Below are 26,944 nucleotides of genomic sequence, written 5' to 3' on the forward strand. Positions count from 1 at the left end.
CGGTGAGGCGGGAGGCGGGAGGCGCGTCGGGTGCTCGAGATGGTGATAGTGGTGTTGCGGAGGGGAGTGACTATCGAGATCTCCAGTCGGCACCCGCCTGCGTCATCCGCCGAAGAGCACGCCGATGCTCGGGACACGACCGGACTGCCATGGCTGCAAACATCACTCACCCGCATATCTGCCCTTTTGGGAGCTTGAGAAGGAACCATGGACGCGATTGACCTCTCCGACGCGTCCAAGGCGCTTGACCTGGCCAACATCCGCTTCCAGCTCATGTACGCCTCCCCGCCATGCGCGCCTGAGTCCTACTGACAGCAGACAGTCGGCTCGAGGACACAATCACCTTCCATCTGATCGAGCGCGTGCAGTTCCCCCTCAACCGGACCATCTACGTGCCCGGCGGCGTCGACATTGGCGAGCCCGAGACCAGCCTGTTCGACTGGATGCTCCGCGAGCAGGAGCGCCTGCAGTCCCTCGTCCGCCGCTACCAGTCGCCCGACGAGTACCCCTTCTTCCCAGAGGTCCTCCAGGAGCCCATCCTCAAGCCTCTCAACTACCCGCAGATCCTGCACCCCAACGATGTCAACGTCAACGCCCAGCTGAAGGACTGCTACATCAAGCACATCCTGCCCGCCGCATGTCTGCAGACAGACCGCGAGGACCGGGGAGAGTCGCAGGAGAACTACGGGTCCTCTGCCACCTGCGATGTCATGACCATCCAGTCCCTGTCACGGCGCATACACTTTGGCAAGTTCGTTGCCGAGGCCAAGTTCCAGCAGGAGACGGAGCGCTTCGTCAAGCTGATCAAGGACGAAGACAGGAAAGGCATCGACGAGGCTATCACAAATGCTGCGGTGGAAAAGAAGGTGCTGGAGAGACTGAGGTTAAAGGCCAAGACGTACGGCACAGACCCGGACCTGGGCGCGAACGGCTCGTCCAAGGTGAATGCAGACGCCGTCGTTGGCATGTACAAGGTACCATCAGTATCATCATTTGTTCCTACCGCGTACTAACAGATAACACAGGATTGGGTCATTCCCCTGACAAAGGAGGTGGAAGTGGAATATCTCATGCAACGACTAAAAGGTACACAATGGGAATAGACCCGCCCATAATCAAAGACCAATACTGCCCAAACCCTGACCCAAGCCGCCCTTACACTCGAGATACGTGACTGGCATGGACTGTTCGTCAAACTATCCCCTCTCGCTCGTCCGTCGCCCTAGCAGCATACTGATCAACACTCGATCCGTCTAGTCCAGCTCGTGGAACTTGACAACGTGAGGCTTCTGGGCTTCGCACTCGAGCTTGGAGTCTTTCGGCGAGGAAATTTGGGTACAGCGAGCCTCCTCTCTCCACTCATCCAGCTTCTGCTCCAGTCTCCTCTCACACGTGCTGAAGTACTTCCGCCAAATCAAGTGCCCAAAAGCGCTGCAAGTCATCGCCAAGTTCATCGCAGTCATCAATGTAGGCAACGATTCAATGGACGGACCAGGCTGACTCAACAAGAAGCCCATCGTGATTCCAGTAACCAGGCATAGTCGCTGGCAATAGTCCCCTCGGTTCATGTCGTACTGCATCCAGTAGTCCAACATGGACATGACCGTGACGAAGATAACAAAGCCGGTTGACGGATTGGTGACGATCCTCGGTTGTCTCGCAGACTGGCACTTATCGGTCGATTGCCGGCAGCCGTAGTAGTTCTTCACGATGTTGTGCAAACCCCATTGCCCCCACGCGAGCATGCATGTGAGTCCGAGATTGGAGTTACGTCGCAGCTCGATCACGCCATAGACACGTCCGGCGAAGGGTATCCGGTTTCTCATGTGGTCGAGTACGATCGGTTCAGGCTGGCGCACCTCCGCATAAACAGTTCGAGCCTCGGGTGTCTCAGCAACAAATACAACTGATCTTGTCGATGACCTGTCGTAGGCGCCTTGTGGTTTCGGATCAGTCGGCAGATCTGCGCCCTCTTCTGAAGAGCTTTGGAAATCCTTCTCTGGGTCCAGTGCCTTTGGCCGCATGCGAAAGCTATACACATTTGACTTGGTGATAGCTCGGAACTTTGCTGGCCAGTCTTCAGCCGTTTCCTTCGACTCTGGATAGACGAGCATTACGTCGAGACCGAAGTCCTCCGCGCATTTTTCGCTATCGCAAGGCTGGACATGACGGGGAGAGGCGCGGGGAAGGTACTTTGAGAGGCTGAAGTTGCCTGACATGTTGCTGATGGAGGGGTAGGTAACCTAGAATTGCGCACGTAACTAATGAACCTTGTTGTTATTGGAAATTCAAAAAGCAATATTAGGAAAGTTTTCCAGGCGTTCTTGTGAGAGGACCTCTTATTTGAGTTGGAAGAGGCATATGACGTTCGGCTGGGTGTTATCCTGATCGGTGTACATCTTACGAAGTGCTGACCGGATCGTCGGCATTACAGCTATCTCAGGGCATCGTCTGTTTGGTCGCGATTAACCTGCACCACATATGGGCAGGCTTTAGGCTGGGTTGCTACGTCAGAGGCTTGGCTTTACATGCTTCTTCGCTCCAACCATTGCAAAGGACTTGGGAATGTTTTTGAGTGGGTAGTGAAGCTACTACTATTTGATTGCAACCAAACACAACACGATGAATGAGAAACCATCTGTAATCTCATAGATCAGCCTCCCAGATCACTCAACTTAATCTCCCCTATCAAAGTAGTCCGCCGATGGCGAGTAAGGCTTCCACCAGAGTGTAAAACCACCCTTGGACGTCTTGTACTTCTTCATCCCAGCCTCCTTATACCGCTTGCCGCGCTCATGCGTGAAGCTAAAGCCGATGATTGCGTGCGCGTCGTGATCAAATACACTCACTGTAGACTTTCGCCTCTGCATCATCACTCCGGCAAAGATGCCATTGAGGAGAACCTTAGGGGGGTTGGAGAAGCCAGTAGGTACACGAGGTTCTTCCGTGTCGCTTGCGGATACGGGAGGGGATTTGGTATGAGAGTAAAGTGCGTCGTTCTTGGATAATTTCGTACCGCTGGCTTTGCTGTTGGATTGCTGTTTGGTGTTGGCGGGGACTTGGATTGCAGATCCCTCCATCTCAAGAACCGTAGGATTTCGCTTCTTCTTGCTGGATATGCGATTTGCAGTTGCTGCAGGCGTTGCCTCCGTCTCGTGTGTAAGAGGAAACCGTTTTGTTGCTTTGGGCTTTTGGTTGCTATTGGTAGATTGAGTTGATATGACCGGCAGGAAGAGCTCGTCAGCCATACTGATTTCATTGTCGGCTTTCGACTTCCCAAGATTTTTCGATGTTCGAGGATGCTTGGTTTCGAATGGTAGTTTGGCGTGTCCAAGATTAGGTTTGGTACGGTGCGAGAGATGAGCTTCGTTGGTTCTGCGGGCGTTGTCTTTAGATTTCTTGGACACCACTTCATTTGGGTGCGCGAGCTTTTGTACGCCAGCTGGCGTATTCCTACGATGGAGAGTCGACGCATCGAGCACAGTTTGTACTTCAAGGAGACGTCTGGGAACTTTGTTTCGGCTATGAACGATCGTCGGGGAGTTGCCGATCTTCGGATTGTCGCTGTGCGTGTTGTGGGTGTTTGTCAGCTGATAATTATTGGTTGATTGATGGTTATTCGTGGATTGATAGTTGTTGTTGGGTTGATAAGCTTGGTAGGTGCTGTGATGGTGGACAGGTGCGGTATCCTGTCCTTTTTTGAACTGCGTCCACCCTCCCGGGCTACTCCGCGTACTCGTCAAGACGCTTTCTTGCTCATGGTGTGTAGTGCTGTCATTGTTGCACATGCCGCTAGATCCCATAGGCTCTACTGTGGTGTTTTCCCCAGCACCCTCTCCAATCGAATCATCTGCTTCACTATCCGAGCCGCTCTCTTCGCTCACTGGGTCGATGATCTCTTCTTCGATCGATACTGCCTCGCTATCCGAGCTGATATCGTCACTTTCCGTGTCATTTACCTCCTCATCATCCCCTTGGTCTGAGCCACTGACATCGCTTTCCGTGTCATTCACCTCCTCACCGTCCTCTTGGTCTGAGCCACTGAGATCGCTTTCCATGCTACCTGTCTCTAGTTCTCCATCTTCCTCGTCCTCCTCTTCCTCGTCGTCATCGCTTGCTGACATCGAAAGATCTTCGCTAATCACACTGTCACTAAGCTCACCTTCCGTATCATTTGCTGAAGCGTCATCGGGATCTTCGTCGCTCTCATTGCTTTCACTGTTGGCATATCGGTCCTCACCACTTTGTGCATCCCCACTGCCTGTGTAATCGTTGTCGAGGTCATCTTCGCTATGGCCATAGCTAAGATTGCCTTCCTCGTCATAGGGTTCTTCGAGCTCAACGTTATCCATGAGTCAGACAGACAACCAATATTGGAACGAATAGGTAGCGTAGCGAGAGCCGATGGAACCGCAAGTGACGAGCATGAAACAGTGCCCATGCCGACTGTTTATACTCAAGAGAACGTCTGGGGAAGCCAGCATCCTGCGTACGTACCCGTTGTTGGGAGATGTTTTGTTCCGCGCGTACTTCATTCCATGCATGCTGCCCTCGATTTGCTGACTTGGGTATCTTGTCCTTGTGGTCCGACCGGTGAGCAACGGCAGCAGGACGGGTACTTACTGTGGTACACCTCCTCTTCTTGCGACACATTCCGCAATCAGTAGATTGTAACGATACTCGTAACTGACCGCGTATGACAGATGGTGGTACATCTCGGATTTTCTTGCCCCTACATGCAAGTTTGCTTCTGAAAGCTCGATCTCCAAATTTGCAACACTGGAAAATTCCTGCATCATCTTGCGTCGAACGAACTTCCAAACTCACTGGATGTACAACGCAGGTACATATGATGTACTCTTCAGTGTCGTTGATCCGGTCTTACCCCTCCTTCTGCTCCTGCGTATTGTGGCAGGGTCTTACGTGTCATCTTGTGTAAGACGTGTGCCCTTACTGATCCGCTAGCACCCAGCATCAAAGATGGTCGAATGGCTCCAGCCACGTTCATGAGCGGTAGAACTTGAAGGATTTGCCAACCAGCTTTCGCTAATCACGAAGCGAGTGTCTCTTCCTTGTCCCTAGATCCGCAGTAAGAGTATTGTCTGACTTCGTACATCGACACCGCGTCCATACATTCAATGGTTTATCGGTCCTACCGACGCCAGGACAGTACTGTCTACCCGACAGCCTCCGACATATTAGCAAGATGTTCAGTGATCCATCGAAATTAAGGCAGATGCCGTCAGGTCTCAAAAGCAACAACGAGATCTCCGAGAATGACGGAACGGAACCGTAAAATATTCGAGTGCCGTCTCAGATCTCTGTGTACCTTGATAGTCGCCTTGCGCACGGTGGGTGCAGTGAGTTTGAGTTCATTGCCACGCATGCCAGTCCTTGAAGGTAGATGTGCACCTGGGTCGTAAAGTTTTCGTTCAGCGTTGAGCGTGAGCCCACGATCGCGGGTCCAAAAATAGCAAATATAGCGTGCCGCCGGACAAACTCCGATGGTGCGTCAGTGGTGTTGGTGTCATTGTTTAGCTCATGGCTCCGTCTTCGAGCGTGGACCCTGGGCGCGAGCCAGGCAGGTGATCGGCAGCCACAGCCGCAACAACCGGCTCGATGATGCCATTCCTGCCAGATGTCAAGGCTCAACCTTCCACCGTCTCGGTTCAACCCCAAGCGACGTCGTATTTCGATCCTTCGTTCACGAGTGATCTCCATGCTAACCGTGGAATTATTCAAGGTGATGGAATCAACGCCGATTACTGATATTACGCTCGTCTCCACACTCGGACCACCCATTTCTGTGGACGATGAGGTCGTTCGGGAACGGACCGATCGAACTCTACGAGATTGCAGTGATCATTCACACGGCCGACCGAACTCTACGAGATTGCAGTGATCATTCACACGGCCGACTTCCTCAGGTCCACAGCAATCACGCTCGAATTTAGGAACATAGGACGTCTCTGTTACGCTTCCAGTGTGTCGCTAAGCTACCTAGATATAGTCGTTCGCGAGCACTCTAGGGTATACCGCGTCGATACGATGGTGGAAGAAGCAGTCGCCTGCGTAGGTACCATCGCATGTACGGTGTTGCAACAGCAATTAGAATACATATAGCCCAGGACGTCATGCCGTTAGTTTTCCGAACCAAGGCCCTGCACAGCCGATCGGCCAGCCAGTGCAGCGCCCAATGCCACTGTGCATACCTGGTTCATCCTACTAGACGTCACATCTCGTATGTTTAGCACGATCCAAGCTCGGCTAGGGCTGCCAACTGCCCGGATAGGACATGCCTGTCGCCTCATCCGGTCACCCCGGATGCTGCTACTGGTTCGTGACACCGTTGGCAAGGGTACTGAGGCTCCAAAAATTGGGGTAGAGTGTGGTTTCGGCGCTCTCGGCATGGTCTGAGGCTCGTGTTCCTGGAGAAATTTCATGGTACACCTTTCTCGTATGTTCTAGTGGGTAAGGTCAAGGGTGACGCCTGGTGTCAATCTTCTCGTATTGAACCTTGGGACGAGACGGACATGATGATCGTGGCAGGAGTACAGTACCCCAGATACGAGGTGTGATGACTATATAATGCCAGTGAGTATCTCACTTTCTAGCCACCATCAACCACCAACTCTCACACTCAACTACAACCTACCACACTTTCCAACACTTTATCCCAACTTCAAATCAACTTCAAACCAACTCCATCAAGATGCAGTTCACCACCATCGCTTCTCTCTTCGCTGCCGCTGCCGTTGCCAGCGCCGCACCTCTCGAGGCCCGCCAGGTCGACGCATCCTGCCCAGTTGCTACCCAGGGTGACTACGTCTGGAAGATCTCCAACTTCTTCGGACGCAAGCCTGAGGGAACCTACTACAACAGCTTCGGCTTCAACATCAAGGCTACCAACGGAGGTACCCTCGACTTCAACTGCTCTTCCCAAGCCGACAAGCTTGAGGATAACAAGTTCTACTCTTGCGGCGAGAACAGCTTCATCGACTTCGCTTTCTCAAGCGACCGTAGCGGTCTGATCATCAAGCAGGGTGTCAGCGACGAGTAAGTTTTTCCCATGCCTTTGAATGCGCAGTTCGTTCAATTTGCTAACATTCCTTCAGTCTCACCTATGTCGGTACCACCACTCTTCCCAGCTACTGCCGTGCCGGTGGCAACGGCCCCAAGGACTTCGTCTGCCAGGGCGTCTCCGATGCCTATGTCACCTTCGTCCCTCTTCCCGCCGCCGCCGCCCCTGCGTGCCCGGCACCCAGCCAGTACTGAGCATAGGCTATGACCTTCCTCAGTGTTCATGATTATCTCAGCGCTTCCTGTATAGATATTCCTTAGAGCCTAGACCTAATGCAACATTAATTTCTTCATCATTTGTGCCACTACCACTACGACGACTGCATCCTGCTACATTTGTGAGAGAAAGATACTTGAGCTGCTAGTAGAAAAGAAGACTGAAACCATCGGAAAATCAACTTTCGAATTGAACATCGCGTGTAGGGTATTGACGCGAAGAGTGACGAATGGCTGGACGCGCAAACCTCGCATTTGCCGTAAATAGCACAACACCAGGACGTGAGCGCAACAGCGTCTGACTCCATACAAAACGTGCAGTCCACGTCAAACCACCATCCACAGCTCGCACGAGAAAAATGATGCCTGAAACACACGTCGCGCGAAACTGCCATCCTTGAAACCTCAAACCTCCTTCCCACGTGACACGCGACGCGAACTATAACACCATCGTTAACCCCCGAACTTGCCATCACCAAAACCGCGCGTAACAAACGCCGCCATGTCGCTCCTCGCCCGCGCAAAAGACCTAGCCTACAACCCCGACCACACAAGATGGATGACTCCGCTGCTGCTCGTAGCAGACGCCGCGCTTTCAGGCGTGATAATCGAGAAGATACCTTGTTCGTGCTCCTTTCTCACTCACCGAAAACGTACCACGTGTCCTAACAGCGAGGTTTCTAGATACTGAGATTGACTGGACAACGTACATGCAGCAAATAGCCATCTTTCTGAAAGGCGAGCGCGACTATAAGAATATTGCTGGTTCGACGGGTCCGCTCGTGTACCCTGGTGCGCATGTGTGGATCTACAAGCAGCTTTACAAGTGGACGGATGAAGGGCGGGATATCGCTCTCGCGCAGTACATTTTCGCGGGAGTGTATTTGCTTACGCTTGGTGTGGTGTTTCAATGTTATAGGAAGGCGAGGGTGAGTACTTTCCCATTCTAGCTTATTGAAGTTGGAAGCTGACGTGTTGATAGGTTCCACCGTATATTTTCCCGCTGTTGATTCTCTCAAAGCGCATGCATAGCATTTTCATGCTACGATGCTTCAACGACTGTTTCGCGGTGCTGTTTTTCTGGCTGGCTGTCTTCTGCTACCAACGCGATCAATGGCATCTGGGGAGCGCGCTGTATAGCACAGGGCTGAACGTCAAGATGAGCCTGTTGCTGCCTCTACCAGCAATGGGTATTCTCATGGTCATGAAACTGGGTGGAAGAGAAGCCTTGACACAGGCTATGATCATCGTGCAGGTTTCGGTAAGTAAATCATCGATCATGGACTCTTCTCAATTGATGCTAATCAAAATGTAGGTTCTGTATGGCTACCCCTTCAGGAAGCGCGCACCAAGCTATTTCGCCCGCGCTTTCGAGCTCAGCCGTGCCTTCCTGTACAAATGGACCGTGAACTGGCGCTTCGTCCCGGAATCTACGTTCCTCTCACGCCCCTTCGCCATTGGCTTACTCGCTCTGCATGTTGGCCTCCTCATCTGGTACGCGCGAACCCGCTGGATCAAGCCCTCGAAGCGCAATGTCAAGGAATTCCTCAAGCTTTGTATTCCAGCCATTGAGCCCCGGGACCAGGACACCATGTCCAGCAAGATCACCCCGGATTTCATTATGACGACGATGTTGACCGCGATGACTATTGGCCTACTATGCGCGCGTAGTCTGCACTACCAGTTCTACGCGTATGTCGCGTGGTGCACGCCGTTCTTGCTGTGGAAAGCAGGGTTCAATCCAGCCGTGGTATATGCATTATGGGGCGCGCAAGAATGGGCGTGGAATGTGTATCCGAGTACATCGGCAAGCTCGGCGACGGTCGTGGGCGTTCTAGCGATTACGGTCGCGGGCGTATGGTGGGGAACGAGGAAGGAGTACGAGGGCCTGACGAAGGGTATAATCGAGGAGGACCATGCGCACGCCGAGTGATGCGACGAAGAACTCAGTCCTCGTCTGAGTCGGAGGGCGGCATCTTGCCGACGGTCGATTCCTCGTCGTCGCTATCTTGGACGTACGTCGACTTCTTTACGAACTCCTTGGGCCTGTATACTATTGTTAGCGCTCTGTACACATACTACATGATACCCGGCTGGAAACATACCAGTAGCTCATTTTCCTCCACGCCTTCTCGTCGCGCACCACGTTCACAATCTCTCCATCCAGCTTGTTCTCACGGTCCGCCAGAGCAGACATATCTATAACCACATAGCTGCCCCTCTTGATCCATACTGTTGATCTGAACCTCGCTTCTAGCTCGGCAAGGACAGGCTTGCCATCTGGCAGCTCGGCGGCATAGATGTTCTTGCCTTCGGCTTTGGTGATGCGCGCGATCGCGTGATTCGGCGCCAAAGCGTCAGGCGGTGTGATTGTGCTGTCTATGGTGGCAAGGACATTGCGCTTTGGACGGGCCATGTTGGGTTTGAGCTTTGGTAAGCAGGGTGGAGAAGTTATCGGTCGTGGTAGTTCTGGAGACAATATGGGACGGGTGGTCGTGAATTTCAAAGCAGGAAGGTGTGGCCGAGCCCGGTGGGGAAGTTGTCTCCGCTCCTCGGAGCCCCAAAAGTTCGCACTTTCACCACCTTCTGGGTATTGCGCCCTTTCTAGTTACAGGCCTAGACCCAATCTCTCTCCGACTGTCGGGTCCATTGCCAGGAATGAACGGCTATCTGCACCGTTAGACGCGTCTGTGTCCCTGCAAAACGTTTTGCAGCCTTTATGATCGACTTGCTTACCGACCGTCCACCATCTCCACACTGCTGCAGCGCGACCACACGATACTTACCCGCCAGCTGTGATAGGCCCCAAGTCGGAGCCGGCGCGTGTTTATCTGGTAATGTAGGGTAATTGTGCATCCCATGATTTATCAGCGATAGCGCCCTCAGCCTTTGCTACGGCCAGTAGTGTTCTCGTGGAAAGCTTCGTGGACTTCCGTATTAAGGGTCTAGGGTCTCCCGCACTGGCACGTTGTCGCTCGGGCTACTTTCTTATCTATGACTATTGCCGTCGCATTTGCACTGACCTTGAACGCCCAATTACTTCCTACTACCTGAGACGCATAATCAGAACGAACGCTTCCAAGGCGCGTAGTCCAGGGCTTTTGCATTCTCTTCGAGTTCGCAAAAAGACACCGTAGACCGGGAACTTGGAGCCATGGCGTCCAAACTTCACAGTCTCTTCGACATTCAACCTGTTTCCGTGACCAACCCGGAACCGACATACCAGAAGAGCAAGGGCAAAGCACCTCAAACGCTCGGCGATGTAGGTGTACTACCGGACGTCGAACTCGGGGATTTTGCTTCTCGCAAAACAGGCGATAGCCGACAAGCATCGTATGCAGAGCATGAATTGCCCAAGGGCGCGCAGACCCCGAAAACCCCCAATGAACTCGAGATGAGTCGTCCGGCCACACCGAATCGAGAGGATGCAGTCGGTACTATCAGGACCTGGAACGCTCAACCGATGACCAAATGGAGAATCCTTTGCTGTTGCTTGATCTACTTTTCAAACGGAATCAACGACTCAGGTGAGTTAAGACATTGATATAGACCTGCCATTTTGGATTACTTTATCAGAATCAAGACTAACCAGTGGCCAGTCGTCGGTGCTTTGATTCCGTACATGGAGTCGTACTACCACATCTCGTACTCCATCATGTCTCTGGTCTTCGTTGGCAACGCCATCGGTTTCATCTCTGCCGCCTTCTTCACGAACACCATCCTAGGCAAGTTCGGAAGGGCAAAGACTCTGATCATAGCAGAATTGATACAGTTGTCCGCATACGTTATCCTTGTTTGCACCCCTCCGTATCCTTTGGTCGTTGTATCGTAAGTATTCAGTCTTGGAACTCAGTAACGCACCGCTGACCATGTCAGTTTCTTTCTCTTGGGATTCGGTGCAGCCATCAACCTGGCCCTCAACAACGTCTATTGTGCGAACACTCATCCACCTTCCGTCATTCTTGGCCTCTCGCATGGTAGTTATGGCGTCGGTGGAATAGTTGCACCCATTATCGGAACAGCAATCGTCTCACAAGGAATTTTGTGGTCGCGCTTCTACTTCCTTACCGTCGGACTGCGACTTTGCTGCATCGCTTTCGCAGCATGGTCTTTCTGGTCATACACGGAAGACTCTGAGGAAACTCTCTTGGAGACCACGACCAGTAGGCAAACTGCTGCGGAAGATGCCGCCTCCAAGATGAAGAACCTTAAGCTCGCTCTGAAGAACAAAGTCACCATCTTCGGCGCCTTGTTCATCTTTGCATACCAAGGAGCCGAAGTGAGCATTTCAGGCTGGTTCATCTCATACCTCATCAACTACCGTAATGGCGACCCTGCAAAGGTCGGATATGTCACAGCAGGCTTTTGGGTATGTTTACTTGTTGCATACTGTATCGCTTCTGCTAATTGCCGAATAGGGAGGCATCACGCTTGGCCGTTTTGTACTCACTCATGCTGCGCCCAGAATAGGCGAGAAGAGATTTGTCGTCATCCTCACTCTCGGCACCATAGCTCTTCAACTTCTGGCATGGTTGACACCAAATTTGATCGGAAATGCAGTCGCTGTCTGCTTGTTGGGCTTGTTGTTGGGCCCCGTCTACCCGTGTGCGCAGACCATCTTCTCGCGCCTCATGCCTCGTCATATTCAGACCACCGCAATCGGATTCATTGGCGGAGCAGGAAGCTCAGGTGGTGCGGTTGCGCCCTTCACAACTGGTGTTCTCGCGCAGGCTTCCGGTAAGCGACCTTTATTTTATGCGCAATCATCAGGATACTGATTCTTAAGGTACTTGGGTACTGCACCCCGTTGCACTTGGCATGTACGCTGTTATGCTTGCTTGCTGGTTCGCGCTACCCAAGGTGCGCAAGCGGACTGATTAGACTTCTCGACTTTGCGACAATGTCGGGCCTGGAACACACCGTGACCGAAGTGTTCGTCTAGTACGAGAAATGCGAAGGTTGATGATAGGCCACCATGACATCATTTTGAGACCACTAACACTGCGGGACCCGCGGAACGCGTTGTGTACCAACAGGATGACCACACCACGCTCAAGTATATAGCAAAGCGTACCTGCTTCTCCTGGATCGCTCACAAATTGGAAACCATTCTCAACAATATCCCAAAACACAATCTCCCACCGTCCAACATGTTCGCGACACAAACCATACAAATCTTGAGCATATCCACCGCGCTGTTAGCGTCGGGCGGCATCGCAGCATTGTCTCTCTTCGACGTTCCAATGTTACAATCACAGCCAGCATCTCGATCTCTTCCAATGATACGCTGGCTCTTCTCAAGAGGCTCCCACACGTTTCCAACAGCCGCACTCACATCCGCGTCCGGCTTCGTCTATCTCGCTTACAAATCTCTTCCACCATCTTCTGTCAACTCGGTTTCCTCAATCATTCAGCATGCCGTCAAGGGCAAGCCAGGCCTTTATCTCGCCGCCGCCGCGCTTTCTTTCAGCATCGCGCCAATCACGGGTCTGGCCATGATACCCACGAACTTCGCCCTTATCAAGAAGAATGAAGAGTTGGGCGGGAGCCGAAGCAGGGCGTCTGCCGAGTATCGGGAGAAGGCTGGATCGAAAGAGAGAAGCGCTGATGAATCCGTGAACAGCAAGGGTGACGTGAGTCAATGGAAGGATTTGAGTGTACCGCAAGAGAAAACGGAGAGGCAGAGTACCCGAGCAGAGGATCAAGAGGTAAATGAGCTGTTGGACAAATTCGGCAAGTTGAACATGCTGAGGGCGGTAGCTATTGGCTCGGGTGGTATCGTGGGGTTGATGGCTGTTTTGGTGTAGACGCTTTTATGTTGCTATATAACCCGAAGTATTCCGTAATCCAGCCAAGCACACCTAGCTCCCCGGACTAGGCGCCTCGCATCATGTTCAACGAATGAAAGCGCATGCACGTTACGAGCACGACATTGATTGCACCGCTGACGTGAGCTGGCTGACTACCTGTTGTGTAAGATAGCGGAAGCGGAATGTGCACGGCGATAAGCGTATACCATGCGGAACACTCAGCTTGCTTTCAGCTCTTCGTGCCAGTATGTGGTACTATAAAGCCTTGATTAATTACCATAGCCAAATCTGGTCCAAACTTGTCATTGCGACACCCGTGCAAGATGCATCGCATATTCCTCCTCCCAGAACTCCTCATCCAGATCGTCACTCTCCTCCCCCCTTCTGAACTCCCCATATACGCCTCTGTCTCCAAGCACTGGAGAGAAACACTTCGTCTTAATCTTCCTCCTCGTCTTCTCCCTCTTCGCGACGGTTCACCACCAACCCCCTCCACTGCTACAAAGCCCGAGACCCTTGACAGACTACCGCAATTTGTTTCCTCTCTCGCCCAAGACATTCTCGCACGAACAACACAGTGGATGAATCCTGGCTTGCCACTGAATATCTCGGATGACTACTACTTTTGGCATGAAGGCGCTTATGGGAATATTCTCTCCGCGCTTGTCCCGTTTTTGCATCCTTGGCTGGGGAAGCATGTGTGTGAATTGATAGGTGGGCTGGACGAGATGGCGAGGGGAGAGATGGGGATCTGTTTTAGGACGCGAATGAGCGTCAGGGAATTTCATGAGTGGTTGGCGGGGTGTGAGAACGAGACTGAAGAGGGTAGAATTAGTATGAGTGCATACTTGACGAGACCCGTGACGCGGAGTATCGAGGTATACTGTGTGGACGGTGCGGAGTGGGATCGGGAGTATCGCAATGTACTACATCGACATGGAAGAAGAGATTGGCAGCAGCGTTGTGTGAGGGTGGAGCGAGAAAAAGGTGTTAGGATGGGAGATGTTGTTGAAGAGTTGAGGGGTGTGTTGAAGACTAGTAAGATTGGGGCGCACACTGGAGAGGCGATACAGAGAGATGTGATGCTGGAGTGGAGATTTGAGGAAGCCGCAAGCAGAATGACATGCTTCGAGTGGTTCGACGGCACTGGATAAGGGAAGAAACACCAGGATGGAAGCGGAACGAATTGGGCAGACGATGGACGATCTACAATGATATCAATATGGGTCTGGGTATACCATGAAGAAGTAACAGCCAACACCATGCGCCAAGCCAATGCTCACTGATCAGAATATTGACCAAAAGAATTGCGCCGATAAACATACCCAGTGCAAACGTTCACCAGTTCCATGTCCTGCTTGCGGCCGAGAACACAGGTGGTTTCCAAATCAAACGATCAGGATCGATGCTCCTCTTGCCCTTCAGCTTCTCCTTCGCCTTCTGTCTCTCCCGTTGCGCGATAACTGCATCTGTGAGAACGACAACGTGCTGGTTCTTGCTGTATCGCAGCATGTTTAGATTTTGCAGGGTATGCAGCACATCGTTCGTCGTCATCGCCGTCGCAGCACCCAAATCCTCGATGTTAGCCTCGGTTCGGCCAGGCTCCATTAGAATATCGACGAGAATCTCCTGCCAGTAGGCACGGTATCCGAGCAGACCCAGATCAGACAACGGCTTCTCTGGAGACCCGAGCTTGTTTTCACGCTTGGAAAGAAGGTAGGAAAAGTCGATAAGCAGTTTACCGAATCCTTTTCGTTGGTATTGAGGTAGGGTGAGAATACAGGCCACGTTGTAGCCTTCTGCCGATTCTTTCTCTTTGGAAAAGTAGCCCACAAAATGGCAGCCATGTTCGTCGCGCGTGCACATGCAGTAGAACAAGAAAGGGTCGACATCGTAGTATAACGTCTTATGGTCCAGGAACAGCTTCGAAAGTAGACAGAGGTTTCGACACCATGTCCGCTGCCGCCTCCCGTCAATCTCGAAGAAGGACACATAGTCGTCTCGGTATATCTCGTTGCCGGGTGGGTGGAGCAGGTGGCACTTTGTGCGGTGGCGCTCGAACTGCGTTACTTCACCATAGTAACCAAGGCAGAATTCGCAGATGTACACTACATCTGAGTCGACAAAGTCCACTGGGTAGGGTGAGAAGTACCAAGGCTCGACCTCGAATTTGCCCATCTGGATCTTCTCCAAGTTACGCACCCGCGAAATCTCGGTCTGGTTTTGGGTCATAGACCCGGATGTACGTAGCTTCTCGATTTCATCTTCTCTCGAGTAATCCTGGGGTGGCATGGCCTTGGCTGCTGCGGCGGCATCCTGCACGTCGACAAGGTCCATCTCCTCATCCTCGGGTTTCGGTGTGCCTTCTGTGACTTCGCTCGTGACTATGAGTTCTTGGTTCTCCTTGCCACTTGCTTTGGACGGCCTCGGTGCTTTGCCTGGCAGGTTGCTAGACGTCGATTCTGGTGTGCCTGAGATCTCACGATCAAGTTTGCTGCGGGATCGCTTGAGGTTCTTCTGATCAGACTTTGAAGGTGCCTTGTCGGTCTTAACGGCAGTGCCCTTCTTTTTGTCTGCTTTCTCGGGCGCTGGCCACTCGACTTCTCTTGATAGATCTATCCGTTCGGCTTCGATCCACTCATCCAGACGCTTGTTGAACTCTTCATAATGAACGTAGAACTTGGGCCTTCCCTGCCTGGTTTGGATGGACAAAATCTCAGCTTTGCGCTTCTCGCCATCCTGTATCGTGTTAGTCTATATACCAACAAGTATTGGTGTTGCTGTTTTAGTGTTCATGCGGCTGGGGTTTGCAATGCACATCGCGGTGTTGCGCGCTAGTCACGTACCTTCTCAACCCACGCCTTCACGCCAGTCCTGCACGCAGCGCGTCAGCATACATAATCAAACTGTGCGCATGGTGTCGCACTTACCTCAGCTGTGCAAGAGTGGCAAAGCCTGTTTCTACGGGCGCCGGCGTCCCGGAGGGCTCATGCGAGTTTTCTCGAGGCGCCATGGCGATGCGACACGCGTTTCTCGATTCTGGTAGATTTTGGAGCTCGTTGTGAGGTTTGATGTCGCGATGATGTTGGGGGTGCTGGGCTCAGTCGCGATGTTGCCGCCTGCCGATCGGGCCTTTGCGTCGCGTTCGAGCCGACATCTGGAAGGTGCTAGCGCGGGTTTGAACTTTTGCTCGCGGGGACTGAGCGGAGAAGCGCAAACGGCCAACATCCTCGACAACCACTGACAGGACGACCCTCACACCGCTATGCCGCGCAGGTGACGACAACATGGCTCCAATCGATCCCAGCACTCTGTCCTGCAACTGGAAGATACTGCAACAGCGACTCAAGCCTTCAACGCCCGCGACACCTCCGAAGAACAAGAAGTTCGAGGACGAGAAGCAGTCTTCGCTCAAGCGCAAGAGACCTCAGCACGCCAATGGGAAGCACGGAGATGCATCACCAAAAGTTGTAAACGGCTCCCAGAAGAACACACCGCGAAAACCTCTGCCCTCGAGAAAGCGACAGAAGATGGAGGAGCCCGCGTCTGTCGGCGCTTCAGCCAAGCAGCATAACGCCAAAACCCTCTCCAAAAGCATCTCGATGCCCTCTCTCAAGAAGACACCCCTTCTGAGCGACCCGAAGGATGCCGCGGCAGCGGTGTCCATCCTCGAACCACACCCCGACTTTCCCGATATAGAAAACGAGGGCGTATCAGAGGTAGCGCTGCCCGGGAAATATGTCGCATTAGATTGTGAGATGGTGGGAGTTGGCCCAGAGCCCAACCGTGACTCTGCGCTGGCAAGAGTGTCGCTAGTCAACTTTCATGGTCATCAGGTCTACGATTCCTACGTTCAGGTACCCCGAGGAATCGAAGTTACCGACTATCGAACCGCTGTCTCCGGCATCGAGCCTAGACATCTCCGCAAAGACGTCGCGCGACCCTTCGACGAAGTACGAAACGACCTCAAGATCCTCCTCACCGGGCGCATACTCGTCGGTCACGCGGTGAAGAACGATCTCGACGTGCTCATCTTGAAGCACGACAAGCGCTTCATTCGCGACACATCCAAGTTCTCGAAGTTTAGAGAGTTGGCCATAATACCGGGGCGCACCCCAGGCTTGAAGCTATTGGCAGACAAACTACTGGGTGTAGAGATTCAAGTCGGTGCTCATAGCTCGGTTGAGGATGCTAGGGCTACCATGGCGCTGTTCAGGTTGGAAAAAGACAGCTTCGAGCACGAGATCCGGCAGAAGTATGGTAACATCCGCCTCGACGCAGCTGGGCCAGAAGTCGACGTCGGCGGTGGTGAAGAAATGAAGAAGAAGAGCCGGAATAGGAAGAAGAAAAAGAAGAGGAACTAGTAGGCTGAGACGTGTACTCTTACAGCTGCTGTTGTTCTTGATCTTGCTGCATTTACTTGGAGTCTTGCATGGCACGGATACCCTGAAAAGTTTACGTGTAATTTTACATTTACTATTGGATCATGTACTGTCGGTAGCTTTGCATCTTTGGCCAAGGTTGTTCCTGTGCCCACCAATACATCAAATATTCTCTCCATGTGTATCTAGCAAAGAGACTGCTTCCGATAAAGCCTTCACGTGTTTCAGTCCATGTCTGGGGCAGCCTCAACCCGAGACCGGGAGTATCACAATGGAGTTGAAATGTGCAATTGAGGCCAGGACTTTTGCACTCTGCCTCGTCATGCAGGTTGCCGACATGCTAATGTCCGTACATCCGCCAGACTGGTACCACTAGTCTGCTACCATCTTCAACTTCACCAGAAACTCTACTGGATTCTCTGAGCCGGTCCGAATTTAAGGAGGGCACCAATCTTGGCGCCGCCTGCACTCGTCCGACACGTGAAGCTTGACGATATTTGGCTCGGACCTTAGCGGAGATAGCATCTACCATGACCAGATATCCCCGCATTGAACATGGGAGACCTTGGGATGGTGTTCCTCCACCGTCTTACCGCCATCCGACAAAGATCGGCCCCGACAACCGTCGGCAGTCTCGAACTTGGACGCAATAGACGAAGAGACCGAAGATGGACCCTGAGGTACTCCAGCGTAACACGTCATACGCATGTGAAGATTCAGGAGATATAAGAAGAGGCCGAGTCCTGCAATAGGCCCCTCACAGTACCTCGCACTTCCATCTCCATCTCCTAAACTCCACTACCTTTCCAAAGTTTCCCAACTACTTTTTCAAGATGCCTTCTCCATTGGGTGACGTACCCAAGGCTGCGTCCCTCCTGGACTTCCACCGCGTCATGTCGCCCACTGCCGGCATTCGCGTTTCTCCTCTTTGCTTGGGAACGATGAATTTTGGCGATGCGTGGGAGGGCATGATGGGGAAGTGTGATAAGAAGACCGTGTTTGAGATTCTTGATTTCTTCCACAAGCAAGGTGGAAACTTCATTGATACGTAAGGCTTTATACCATCCATTTGGGCACGTCGTGGTGATGATGGAAGCTGACATTGTCATAGCGCAAACAACTACCAAAACGAGGAGTCTGAGACCTGGATCGGCGAGTGGATGAAAGAGCGAGGCGTACGACACGAAATGGTCATAGCCACCAAGTTTACCACCTACTTCCCTGACCCAAACAACTCTCCCCGACAACGTATCAACTACGCTGGTAACAGCACGAAGTCGCTCCGCGTCTCGCTTGAGGCATCCCTCAAGAAGCTCCAGACTGATTACATCGACCTGCTGTACGTGCACTGGTGGGACTTCACGACATCTATCCCTGAGTTGATGCAATCGCTTAACGCCGTCGTCAACTCTGGAAATGTTCTATACCTCGGAATCAGCGACACGCCTGCCTGGGTTGTCAGCAAAGCGAATGAATGTAAGTATAGATATTTGGCAAGACTTCGTATCCGTAACTAACGAGAAATTCAGATGCCCGCAACCACGGCCTCCGTGGCTTCAGTGTCTACCAAGGCCGCTGGTCCGCAGCCGATCGTGACTTCGAGCGTGAGATCATCCCGATGGCACGCGAAGAAGGCATGGCTCTGTGCCCGTGGGGTGCCCTTGGTGGCGGCAACTTCACCACCGAAGAGAAGCGCAAGAACAACGAGCAAGGTCGTAACACTGGCCCAGCTTCCGAGAAGCACATCGAAATCTCCAAGAAGCTCGAAGCCATCGCCGACCAAAAGAAGACACAGGTCACCAGCATCGCCCTGGCCTATGTACGCCACAAGTACCCCTTCGTGTACCCAATCGTTGGCGGCCGCAAGATCGACCATCTTAACGGTAACATCGAGGCGTTGGCAATCGAGTTGAGCGAGGAAGAGATTGATGACATTGATTCCGCTGTTCCTTTCGAGATTGGCTTCCCAATGAACTTCCTGTTCGAGTTTATTGGTAACAAGTACAAGAACAACATGACCAGTTCCGACGTTGGTCTCCTGGCGTATGCTGGACCTCTGGAGAGCGTACCAATACTGCAAGGCCCTAAGCCACACCCGCTTCAAGGATACGGAGGCAACTAAGAGCATGGAAGCTAGATATTGAACGTAAACGATAACCGGGCCTATAGCTTCATGCATGAATCAAAGGAGTAGTCTGAAAATTTGATGTTTACCAGTGATACAAATGTCTCGCTTCGTAAATGATTCCTTCCCAGTCAATTCTTTTGTTGACGGAGGCTCACCCTCACCTTCCTAGTAGGACCAATCAAAATCCAAGCGGGGGCCCCACTTACACACTCTTTGCACTTTCCAATTCGCTCGCTCAATGCAGCACAACACACATCACGCCATGGACTCTCAACTTATTCCACTATCCGATTTCAGACTACCAGACCACTCAAAAGCTGCATTAAATCTCAATGGCTCCCCTCTCAGCATCATCGATCCTTCCAGTCTCACTCCCGAGACCACTGGCGAAAGCATTACCCCAGCAATCGGTCTAGCAACAGTCTTATACAAATGGCATCCAAACGCACTTGCAGCCTTCCTAGATCTAGATGCCTGGTTCTCCCTGACATGGACCTTAAGCATCGCCGAAGGCACACCCGAAGGATCGAAAATCGAAATCGGGCGCATAGGCAACCAAATCACATTTGGCAGCCTGGACAGCAGCGGCGATAACTGGACGTTGATGCTTACCTACAACATTGTTCTAGAAGGTGAAGACAGAGGGAAGTGGATACCGAATCCCAAAGAGAGTATGTTGGGCGAGGAAGACGTCACAGATCCAGAGGAGATTGAGAAGTTGGGTAAAGAGTTTGCGGAGAAGATTGTGAAGGAGAAGCGGTGGGAGACGGGGAAGAAGATGAAGCATAGGTTCTTTGTGGAGTATGCGCCGATGGATGTTTGGGGCGATGGTATACCGATGAGTCCGCATTGGCTGTATTCTTCTCTCGATCTTTCCAAGTGTACGGCTTGTAAGAAGACGGGTGTTGTGTTGCAGCGTTGTGGAAGGTGTGGTACTTCGACGTACTGTTCGGATGTTTGCCAGAAAGGGGATTGGGCTGTGCATAAGGATGTTTGCAGTATGAGCATGGAGGATAGGGGGCAGGCGATTAAGCTGTCCGAGAAGGGTGGGTTGATCAAGTGGGATGTGGAGAAGACGTATGCGAAGGAGGAGGGGGAGATGAGTGCGAATCCGAACTTTGAGATACCGCAGGTGAAGCGGAAGATTACTCAGACTATCGAGAGTAGTGAGGAGAGCGGATGAAGAGAAGAGAGCGATCCAACAGCGCGTCGGCCTCATCCGATAGCAGGGAAGAATTAGGATTGTATTGTACCAAGAGATGGGAAGGTACAAAAGTATGGCTTTGGAAGGCCCATCCGAGTGATGTCTCAGGTCAATACATCGCTTACATACGTCTGCTGTTGTCAGATCCGACGTTCAATACTGCCACACTTTGTTCCACGTAGATATCTGGTCCCATCCTCTCTCCCATGATACAGCAATGACCCATAAACGACGAGCCACTCACGACTCCCGCAACACACACGAGATACACGATGACTGAATCCGCCCATTATATATTGGAAGGGATGAGAAAGAGGTCCACGTAGATATGGACGTATGCCCGAGAATTCCGTCTATCATTCAATATCCCTGGTGTTCCCCAGCTTAATAAGATTACATTAGTTTCTGCATCTCTCATCTACCCGAATGAGGGCTCTTAGTCCAGTGGTAAGACGCTCGGATGCAACGCTGGCCTGGCACTTAACCGTGTCAGTAGGGGTAAAGAAACCGGGCACGCGCCAAGGTTTCGACCATCGGCCCCGGGGTAGAGTAAAATCTCCCTTCAAGTCTGTAGCAGACTAGATGATGACAGCTTTCGAGAGACATGCGTTCGATCCGCATAGACCCCAGTTATTTTTGCGCCTAGCGTTGCTTCGATTGTGAATTGAATGTCTTGGGTATCTTTTTCGCATTTGAATGTGCTTGATACAGTTGTGTGACCACTGATCTCTCCTCCTGCCTGTGGCGAAGGGCCGGATGGTGACAGTAGATGACAATATTCTTGATGCTGAACATGTAGACTGGGTGGGTATTTCTCCTATGATTTTGCTGCTTACTTGCGCAGTCGTCTATTTTGTCCATATGCACCAAGTCGACCGCCATCTGCCAGGTAAAGGTGCGCATCCGAAGTGATGTTCTCACTTCGTCTGGGCGCTGAGACTCGCCCGAAACTCTCTACACCAATAGTCCTCGGTCTTTATACATCAGGTCGTTCATTCCCTCATCTGGTAACAGGCCAAAGAGCATTTGGTCTAATGGTATGACGCTCGTGCTAAACTTCCGTAGACCTTCTCAGGAGCGGGCACTTAATCGTGCCTTGGACTGTTGATACTGATCTAGGTCCACTCTGTTTATAGTTGGTGCAATTCTGAAGCAGATGCGGACAGAACGAGAGATCTAAGTTCGAGTCTTAGCATGCTCATCCTCTCTTTTGCTTCGTTGGTGACCGCAGCTCGTGCCGGCAGAGTGGTAATAGTTCAGCATCGTTGTGGTGCCTCACTCTTTGGCCTCCTTCTTCTTTTCTTTATCCCACTCTTTTTGCTCCTTCATGAACCTCTCCTTCTTGTCCACGTAGCCTTCGTGCAGCTTGGCCTTCTCCCAAACCTCCCTAAAGATGATGCTAGCTTCCAGTTTCTCATCTTGCCCGTCGTGACCCTTGCTTCTTTCTAGTTGTTCTCCGGTCTTCTTGTCGTACTTTCTTCCTCCAGCATGATTTGAATATCTCTTTGCCCTGGTCATGCCCATCTGCAAGAACTTGCGGGACATGTCCATGCCAACGAAGTCATCCTTCTTGTCGTACTCCAGAAACTTGGCGTAGATCTCAGACGAGGACTTTTGTGCGATAGCAGGCGTTTTGAAACGCCATAAAGGAAGTATCTCGGACTTGTAGGGCTCGAATGTTAGAACACCTTGTTCGCCGCGGCCGATGCGATAGCTCATCCGCTGGGCTTTTGTCAGAGGTTCCGAAGGCATCTTGATCGCGTTCCTGATCATGGACTACTTTCTTGGATGCTGGTGTTCAGGTCAGAAGCGGTGGCAGCGAAGAGAGGTGGCTGGCGAGGGTTCATGACGTAGTGGGTTCACGCTACGCGACGCGCAATCACGTTGCTTTCCCTTGCACTACCCAACACGCGTCAGGGTCTCGCTGCATGCACCAGAGCACTGTGATAAACTCTCTTGAGGCACGTCCTTCTGCTTCCTCACGAATTACAGAACAGCACTATGATGGACACACATAGGAGTGGATGTTGGGGTGTTCCACCAGGACTTGGCCCTGCTTATATACAGTCTAATACAATCCTTTCTAATATCGCGGTATATGTACAGGTGGGTGGGTGCAGTGGTCGCACTGGCGTGGCTGTCTTATCTCAGGTCTGTGGGCGTATGCAGCCGTGATACGTTTGTTTGTTGAATCTTCTCTCTCCCAGGCCTCCTGTTATTGATTGTCGTTCTTTCCCCGGGGCTTGCAAACCATTTTCTCGACTCGTTGCAAGATGGTCATTTGTTGCTCTTCTTTGCCCTCGTCGTCCTGTACACCCAGCACCTGCCCAATCAGACCACCAGGCTTGGGTACTGGGCATTCCCTCTTCGCCGCCAGTTTCTCCTCAATCAAGCGCTGCCTTCTCCGCTCCTCGCTCATGACGCCATTGCAACTCTCGTCTTCCGGCACTCTCCGCCGCCGTCTCCGCCTGTTCTCTCCTGTGGGGTCTGCGGAATCGGCGAGTGTGCGAGGGTCGACCGGGCAGGGTATCAGATGTGGGGCGGCGACGACGAGGAATGAAACCATGAGCGTCGTTCCAAAGAGCGAAGTCGTCATGCGCGACCGCGGGTGGAGGTGCGGAGGCATGTTGTGTGTGTGGGTTGAGAAATTAGAGAGCGAATTGCGGAGGCATCACTGGGCCTGGAGAGTCGTTAACAGCTGGTGGGTGGAATTGCGATAGTCGCTCAGAGCATACTGTGCCAATTGAGATGCCTCGGGCAGATGTGGACGGCGGGGGAGCGGGGTTGGCGGTGGTGATGGTGTTCTGGTGGAGTGAACATGGACGGCGGAGCTAGCTGGACGGGCTTGGACCGACATCCCTGCGCATTCGCATGCCCGCTGTGGATCTCTCGCCCTCGACCTCCACCAGCCCACCACCTTGACTTGTTCACCTACCACAGAGCTACCGCCCTTCGACATTCGCTATCTTCAGCTTAATAGTCCTATACAACTACCACATAGTCACGAGACCCGCGCATTCACTCCATCTGTAACGCGCCACACGCGTACCGCCACTCTTCGTACTGTTCGCGCCCACCAGAATCTTCCGTTACGAACAGCTTGTATAGCTGCAGACGCATTACGCACGCAATTGCCAACCGAAGACTTTAGACGTCCCGAAAGCCCTGCGCGGGCGTATAGCGCATAGCCGTCGCCATGAGCGCCGGTGGTAGCGACCTCGACAAGTATGGACAGCCACTCAGCCGCCTAGCATACGTACGATATATGGGGCTGACACCGATCGCAGAGCTATCCAACAGCTTCGCGCATGTCGTCCGATACCCGAAAACCAAGTCCGAGAGCTATGTTACAAAGCACGCGAGCTGTTGATCGAGGAAGGCAACGTGGTTGGGGTGGATGCGCCCGTAACGGTAGGCACGATACTGAGTCGGCACTCGGGTATAGCTAATCGTATGGCGTTGCTAGATATGCGGTGATATTCATGGCCAATTTCACGACCTGATGGAGCTCTTCCGGGTTGGTGGAGACGTACCGGACACGAACTACCTCTTTATGGGCAAGCCAACCGAATCCCGCCATGCTGCTCCGCACTGACTCTATGCAGGCGACTTCGTTGACCGCGGCTTCTACTCGCTCGAATCTTTTCTCCTGCTCCTATGCCTCAAAGTCCGATACCCAGACCGAATAACGCTCATCAGAGGCAACCATGAGTCTCGCCAGATCACGACTGTATACGGGTTCTACGATGAGTGCTTACGGAAATACGGCAGCGCCAACGTCTGGAGGTAGCTCGCAATCTCGCTCTCTGGCTGTAGAGTTAATGCTAACATTGGCAGGTATTGCTGCGAAGTCTTTGATTACCTAGCCCTTGGTGCACTCGTGCAAGGCGCCGCCACATCGCTCCAAGCCACCGACGGCCCTATAGCCGAGTCCAGCAACGCAGAGAACATGCCCGACATCGACCAAGATATCGAGATTGAAACGCTCAACGCGAATGGCGAAGTTATGTACCGCTACGCACGCAACTCAGACTCCCAGTCAAGCGCCGCCTCGCAAGTAAGCGCAAACATGGGCTCCTCGTCCCCCGTTGCTCCAACACCCGGACGAGTTGGCCCTGCAGGAACGGGTGCAACTTCGTCTGCCAACGGCTCAGCTCGGAACGATACTGGAGCCATCTTATGCGTACACGGAGGGCTGTCACCACTCGTCGACTCGGTGGACAAGATCCGGCTTTTGGACCGAAAACAAGAAGTGCCACACGAAGGAGCTATGTGTGATCTCCTCTGGTCCGATCCCGATGAGATTGACGGGTGGGGCCTGTCACCGCGTGGTGCAGGCTTCCTATTTGGAGCCGATATCGTCAAGACGTTCAACCATAAGAACGACCTTAGTCTCATTGCAAGAGCACATCAATTGGTTATGGAAGGTTTTAAGGAGATGTTCGACTCAACAATCGTCACTGTCTGGTCAGCGCCAAACTACTGCTACCGTTGCGGCAATGTAGCCGCCATCTTGGAACTTGGCGAGGATGGATCAAATGCTGGTTTCCAAAGGAGATCGAACGGCGACAGAGCAGGCGGTGGTGGAGGCTGGGTGCTAGGCTCCAACGCTGGACCAAACGGCGAGAGGCGACTGAGTTCCGTACTCAACGACACTTATCAGAAGAACAGGGACGGTCCAGGACGGCGGTACCGGGTATTTGAAGCTGCTCCCCAGGACTCGCGAGGCATGCCGGCGAAGAAGCCAGTAGCGGACTACTTCCTTTGAGGAACGGCGACATTACCGCTGGAATTGGAGTTGAATAAAGCTTGAGGATTGGATACCATGCCTCGTTAGGCCATTCCCGCGTTGCTAATGGGATTGCCGTAGAGCACATCCTGCAATTGAGCTTGGGCGTTTGGAGTTTGCAATAAGAGTCCAATGAAGTTTATGGGGCGAAGATACCGGCGCTTGATGCTGGATGAAGAGATATAAGACTCCATTGTTGCTATACCGTCACCCGACCAACGCTCATGTACCGCCATATCTCTGTCATGCCTTTACTTCCCCCAACGCATTAATCGTACAACAGATCTGACAACCCTCCGTTCATGCCGATAGCCAACTCTGATGAAACCGTGGAACGCCGTGGGATGTTACGAGTGTCGACCTCATTACAAAGTCATCGAACTGACGCAAACGTTAGCATCTAAAGCCCAGATGATGCGGTCTCACCCCAGCACCTACCGTGTTCGGCTTTTACGTATCCCAAAGTCCGTGAGGACGAGAGCACGACCATGATTCTCGTCCACGTTTCCAAGCTCAACGTCTGTTCTACGTTAGAAGCGAGGCTAGGACAATACTGGGGATCAACCAACATACCAACATCCGAGCGGGCGATCTGACGTTGCGGCATGAATTTGCGCAAGAAGTATGCCAGGAGAGGGATGCAGGTGGCCAGTAGGGTTACAAAGGCAATGATCGCTTCAACCGACCAGGAAGTCATGGCAAAGTTGGTATGATGGCAGCTTGTGATGGTCTTGAAAGAAGGGTGTGTTGGGCAAAGAGCGCAACCTCCATCCCGTCTTTTATCATATGCTTGCTCGAAAGCAGAATCTGCTATTGCAGTCTCTACAGAATCTGCAATGGTGTTTTTGAAGGTTTTGCATGATTGGACAAAATGGCTGCGCCTCCTGCCAGCTCGGCCTGACAGTGTAGGTCGTGTTTACAGAATCTTGCTCTAACCAGATTGGGCGACTTGTGGTCGTCATACAGCTCAAGATTTTGTTGTGTAATATGTCGGTGTTCTGTGCTGCCCGCAAGGTTTTGCACAATTGGTCAGTTTCGCCATCGGTCATTGCGTCGTTTACAAAATCTTGCAGCAGCTCTATGCAGCCAGGTTTTGCATGATTGGTCGGCGGGTGCGCGGCTGACTGAGATTGGGGAAATGAAGTCGTGTTGTTGGTGCGCACCAGACGTGGCGGACAGGCGCAGTATGCGTCAGGCACGGTATGAAACCCAAGCTTGACCGGTCACATATCTAGGCATGGTCCGAAACTTTCAGCCTGGTCGTTGCCCTACTTCTTCCTCTCTTCTCCCGAGGTCTTCAGCCTCGCGCTTCGCTGCACAAGATGAACAACACTG

At 52.4% G+C, this 26,944-nt stretch overlaps 14 protein-coding genes across 14 annotated transcripts; 8 read left to right on the plus strand and 6 right to left on the minus strand.

The window, feature by feature from the left end:
- Window positions 1–207: 207 nt before the first annotated feature.
- J4E87_006852 (uncharacterized protein) lies at window positions 208–1,103 on the plus strand (the record flags this gene model as incomplete). Its single annotated transcript, XM_049378453.1, has 3 exons — window positions 208–275; window positions 323–974; window positions 1,026–1,103. 3 exons carry the CDS (start codon window positions 208–210, stop codon window positions 1,101–1,103), a joined length of 798 nt encoding a protein of 265 aa, XP_049231846.1.
- Window positions 1,104–1,253: 150 nt separating this feature from the next.
- J4E87_006853 (uncharacterized protein) lies at window positions 1,254–2,219 on the minus strand (the record flags this gene model as incomplete). Its single annotated transcript, XM_049378454.1, has 1 exon — window positions 1,254–2,219. One exon carries the CDS (start codon window positions 2,217–2,219, stop codon window positions 1,254–1,256), a length of 966 nt encoding a protein of 321 aa, XP_049231847.1.
- Window positions 2,220–2,675: 456 nt separating this feature from the next.
- On the minus strand, window positions 2,676–4,352 carry J4E87_006854 (uncharacterized protein; the record flags this gene model as incomplete). The annotated part of the gene is made up of 2 exons (XM_049378455.1): window positions 2,676–3,453; window positions 3,715–4,352. The coding sequence occupies 2 exons, from the start codon at window positions 4,350–4,352 to the stop codon at window positions 2,676–2,678; spliced, it is 1,416 nt and encodes a 471-aa protein (XP_049231848.1).
- A 2,360-nt stretch (window positions 4,353–6,712) lies between these two features.
- ALTA1 (Major allergen Alt a 1) lies at window positions 6,713–7,275 on the plus strand (the record flags this gene model as incomplete). The annotated part of the gene is made up of 2 exons (XM_049378456.1): window positions 6,713–7,056; window positions 7,116–7,275. 2 exons carry the CDS (start codon window positions 6,713–6,715, stop codon window positions 7,273–7,275), a joined length of 504 nt encoding a protein of 167 aa, XP_049231849.1.
- Window positions 7,276–8,482: 1,207 nt separating this feature from the next.
- On the plus strand, window positions 8,483–9,229 carry J4E87_006856 (uncharacterized protein; the record flags this gene model as incomplete). The annotated part of the gene is made up of 2 exons (XM_049378457.1): window positions 8,483–8,557; window positions 8,612–9,229. 2 exons carry the CDS (start codon window positions 8,483–8,485, stop codon window positions 9,227–9,229), a joined length of 693 nt encoding a protein of 230 aa, XP_049231850.1.
- Window positions 9,230–9,242: 13 nt separating this feature from the next.
- Window positions 9,243–9,712, minus strand: J4E87_006857 (uncharacterized protein; the record flags this gene model as incomplete). The annotated part of the gene is made up of 2 exons (XM_049378458.1): window positions 9,243–9,342; window positions 9,402–9,712. The coding sequence occupies 2 exons, from the start codon at window positions 9,710–9,712 to the stop codon at window positions 9,243–9,245; spliced, it is 411 nt and encodes a 136-aa protein (XP_049231851.1).
- A 738-nt stretch (window positions 9,713–10,450) lies between these two features.
- Window positions 10,451–13,103, plus strand: J4E87_006858 (uncharacterized protein; the record flags this gene model as incomplete). Its single annotated transcript, XM_049378459.1, has 5 exons — window positions 10,451–10,823; window positions 10,896–11,124; window positions 11,173–11,665; window positions 11,715–12,033; window positions 12,361–13,103. 5 exons carry the CDS (start codon window positions 10,451–10,453, stop codon window positions 13,101–13,103), a joined length of 2,157 nt encoding a protein of 718 aa, XP_049231852.1.
- Window positions 13,104–14,444: 1,341 nt separating this feature from the next.
- Window positions 14,445–16,119, minus strand: ESA1 (Histone acetyltransferase; the record flags this gene model as incomplete). Its single annotated transcript, XM_049378460.1, has 3 exons — window positions 14,445–15,845; window positions 15,953–15,980; window positions 16,037–16,119. 3 exons carry the CDS (start codon window positions 16,117–16,119, stop codon window positions 14,445–14,447), a joined length of 1,512 nt encoding a protein of 503 aa, XP_049231853.1.
- Window positions 16,120–16,393: 274 nt separating this feature from the next.
- On the plus strand, window positions 16,394–17,470 carry J4E87_006860 (uncharacterized protein; the record flags this gene model as incomplete). The annotated part of the gene is made up of 1 exon (XM_049378461.1): window positions 16,394–17,470. One exon carries the CDS (start codon window positions 16,394–16,396, stop codon window positions 17,468–17,470), a length of 1,077 nt encoding a protein of 358 aa, XP_049231854.1.
- An 851-nt stretch (window positions 17,471–18,321) lies between these two features.
- J4E87_006861 (uncharacterized protein) lies at window positions 18,322–19,610 on the plus strand (the record flags this gene model as incomplete). Its single annotated transcript, XM_049378462.1, has 3 exons — window positions 18,322–18,536; window positions 18,600–18,964; window positions 19,018–19,610. The coding sequence occupies 3 exons, from the start codon at window positions 18,322–18,324 to the stop codon at window positions 19,608–19,610; spliced, it is 1,173 nt and encodes a 390-aa protein (XP_049231855.1).
- Window positions 19,611–19,854: 244 nt separating this feature from the next.
- Window positions 19,855–20,799, plus strand: J4E87_006862 (uncharacterized protein; the record flags this gene model as incomplete). Its single annotated transcript, XM_049378463.1, has 1 exon — window positions 19,855–20,799. The coding sequence occupies one exon, from the start codon at window positions 19,855–19,857 to the stop codon at window positions 20,797–20,799; it is 945 nt and encodes a 314-aa protein (XP_049231856.1).
- Window positions 20,800–22,095: 1,296 nt separating this feature from the next.
- J4E87_006863 (uncharacterized protein) lies at window positions 22,096–22,593 on the minus strand (the record flags this gene model as incomplete). The annotated part of the gene is made up of 1 exon (XM_049378464.1): window positions 22,096–22,593. The coding sequence occupies one exon, from the start codon at window positions 22,591–22,593 to the stop codon at window positions 22,096–22,098; it is 498 nt and encodes a 165-aa protein (XP_049231857.1).
- Window positions 22,594–23,035: 442 nt separating this feature from the next.
- On the minus strand, window positions 23,036–23,446 carry J4E87_006864 (uncharacterized protein; the record flags this gene model as incomplete). The annotated part of the gene is made up of 1 exon (XM_049378465.1): window positions 23,036–23,446. The coding sequence occupies one exon, from the start codon at window positions 23,444–23,446 to the stop codon at window positions 23,036–23,038; it is 411 nt and encodes a 136-aa protein (XP_049231858.1).
- Window positions 23,447–24,016: 570 nt separating this feature from the next.
- J4E87_006865 (uncharacterized protein) lies at window positions 24,017–25,588 on the plus strand (the record flags this gene model as incomplete). Its single annotated transcript, XM_049378466.1, has 5 exons — window positions 24,017–24,045; window positions 24,108–24,231; window positions 24,287–24,377; window positions 24,426–24,606; window positions 24,658–25,588. The coding sequence occupies 5 exons, from the start codon at window positions 24,017–24,019 to the stop codon at window positions 25,586–25,588; spliced, it is 1,356 nt and encodes a 451-aa protein (XP_049231859.1).
- Window positions 25,589–26,944: the final 1,356 nt, after the last annotated feature.

The sequence above is a fragment of the Alternaria ethzedia genome, assembly GCF_023757985.1.
Source record: "Alternaria ethzedia strain BMP 0044 chromosome Unknown scaffold_17, whole genome shotgun sequence".
Classification (NCBI taxonomy): domain Eukaryota; kingdom Fungi; phylum Ascomycota; class Dothideomycetes; order Pleosporales; family Pleosporaceae; genus Alternaria; species Alternaria ethzedia.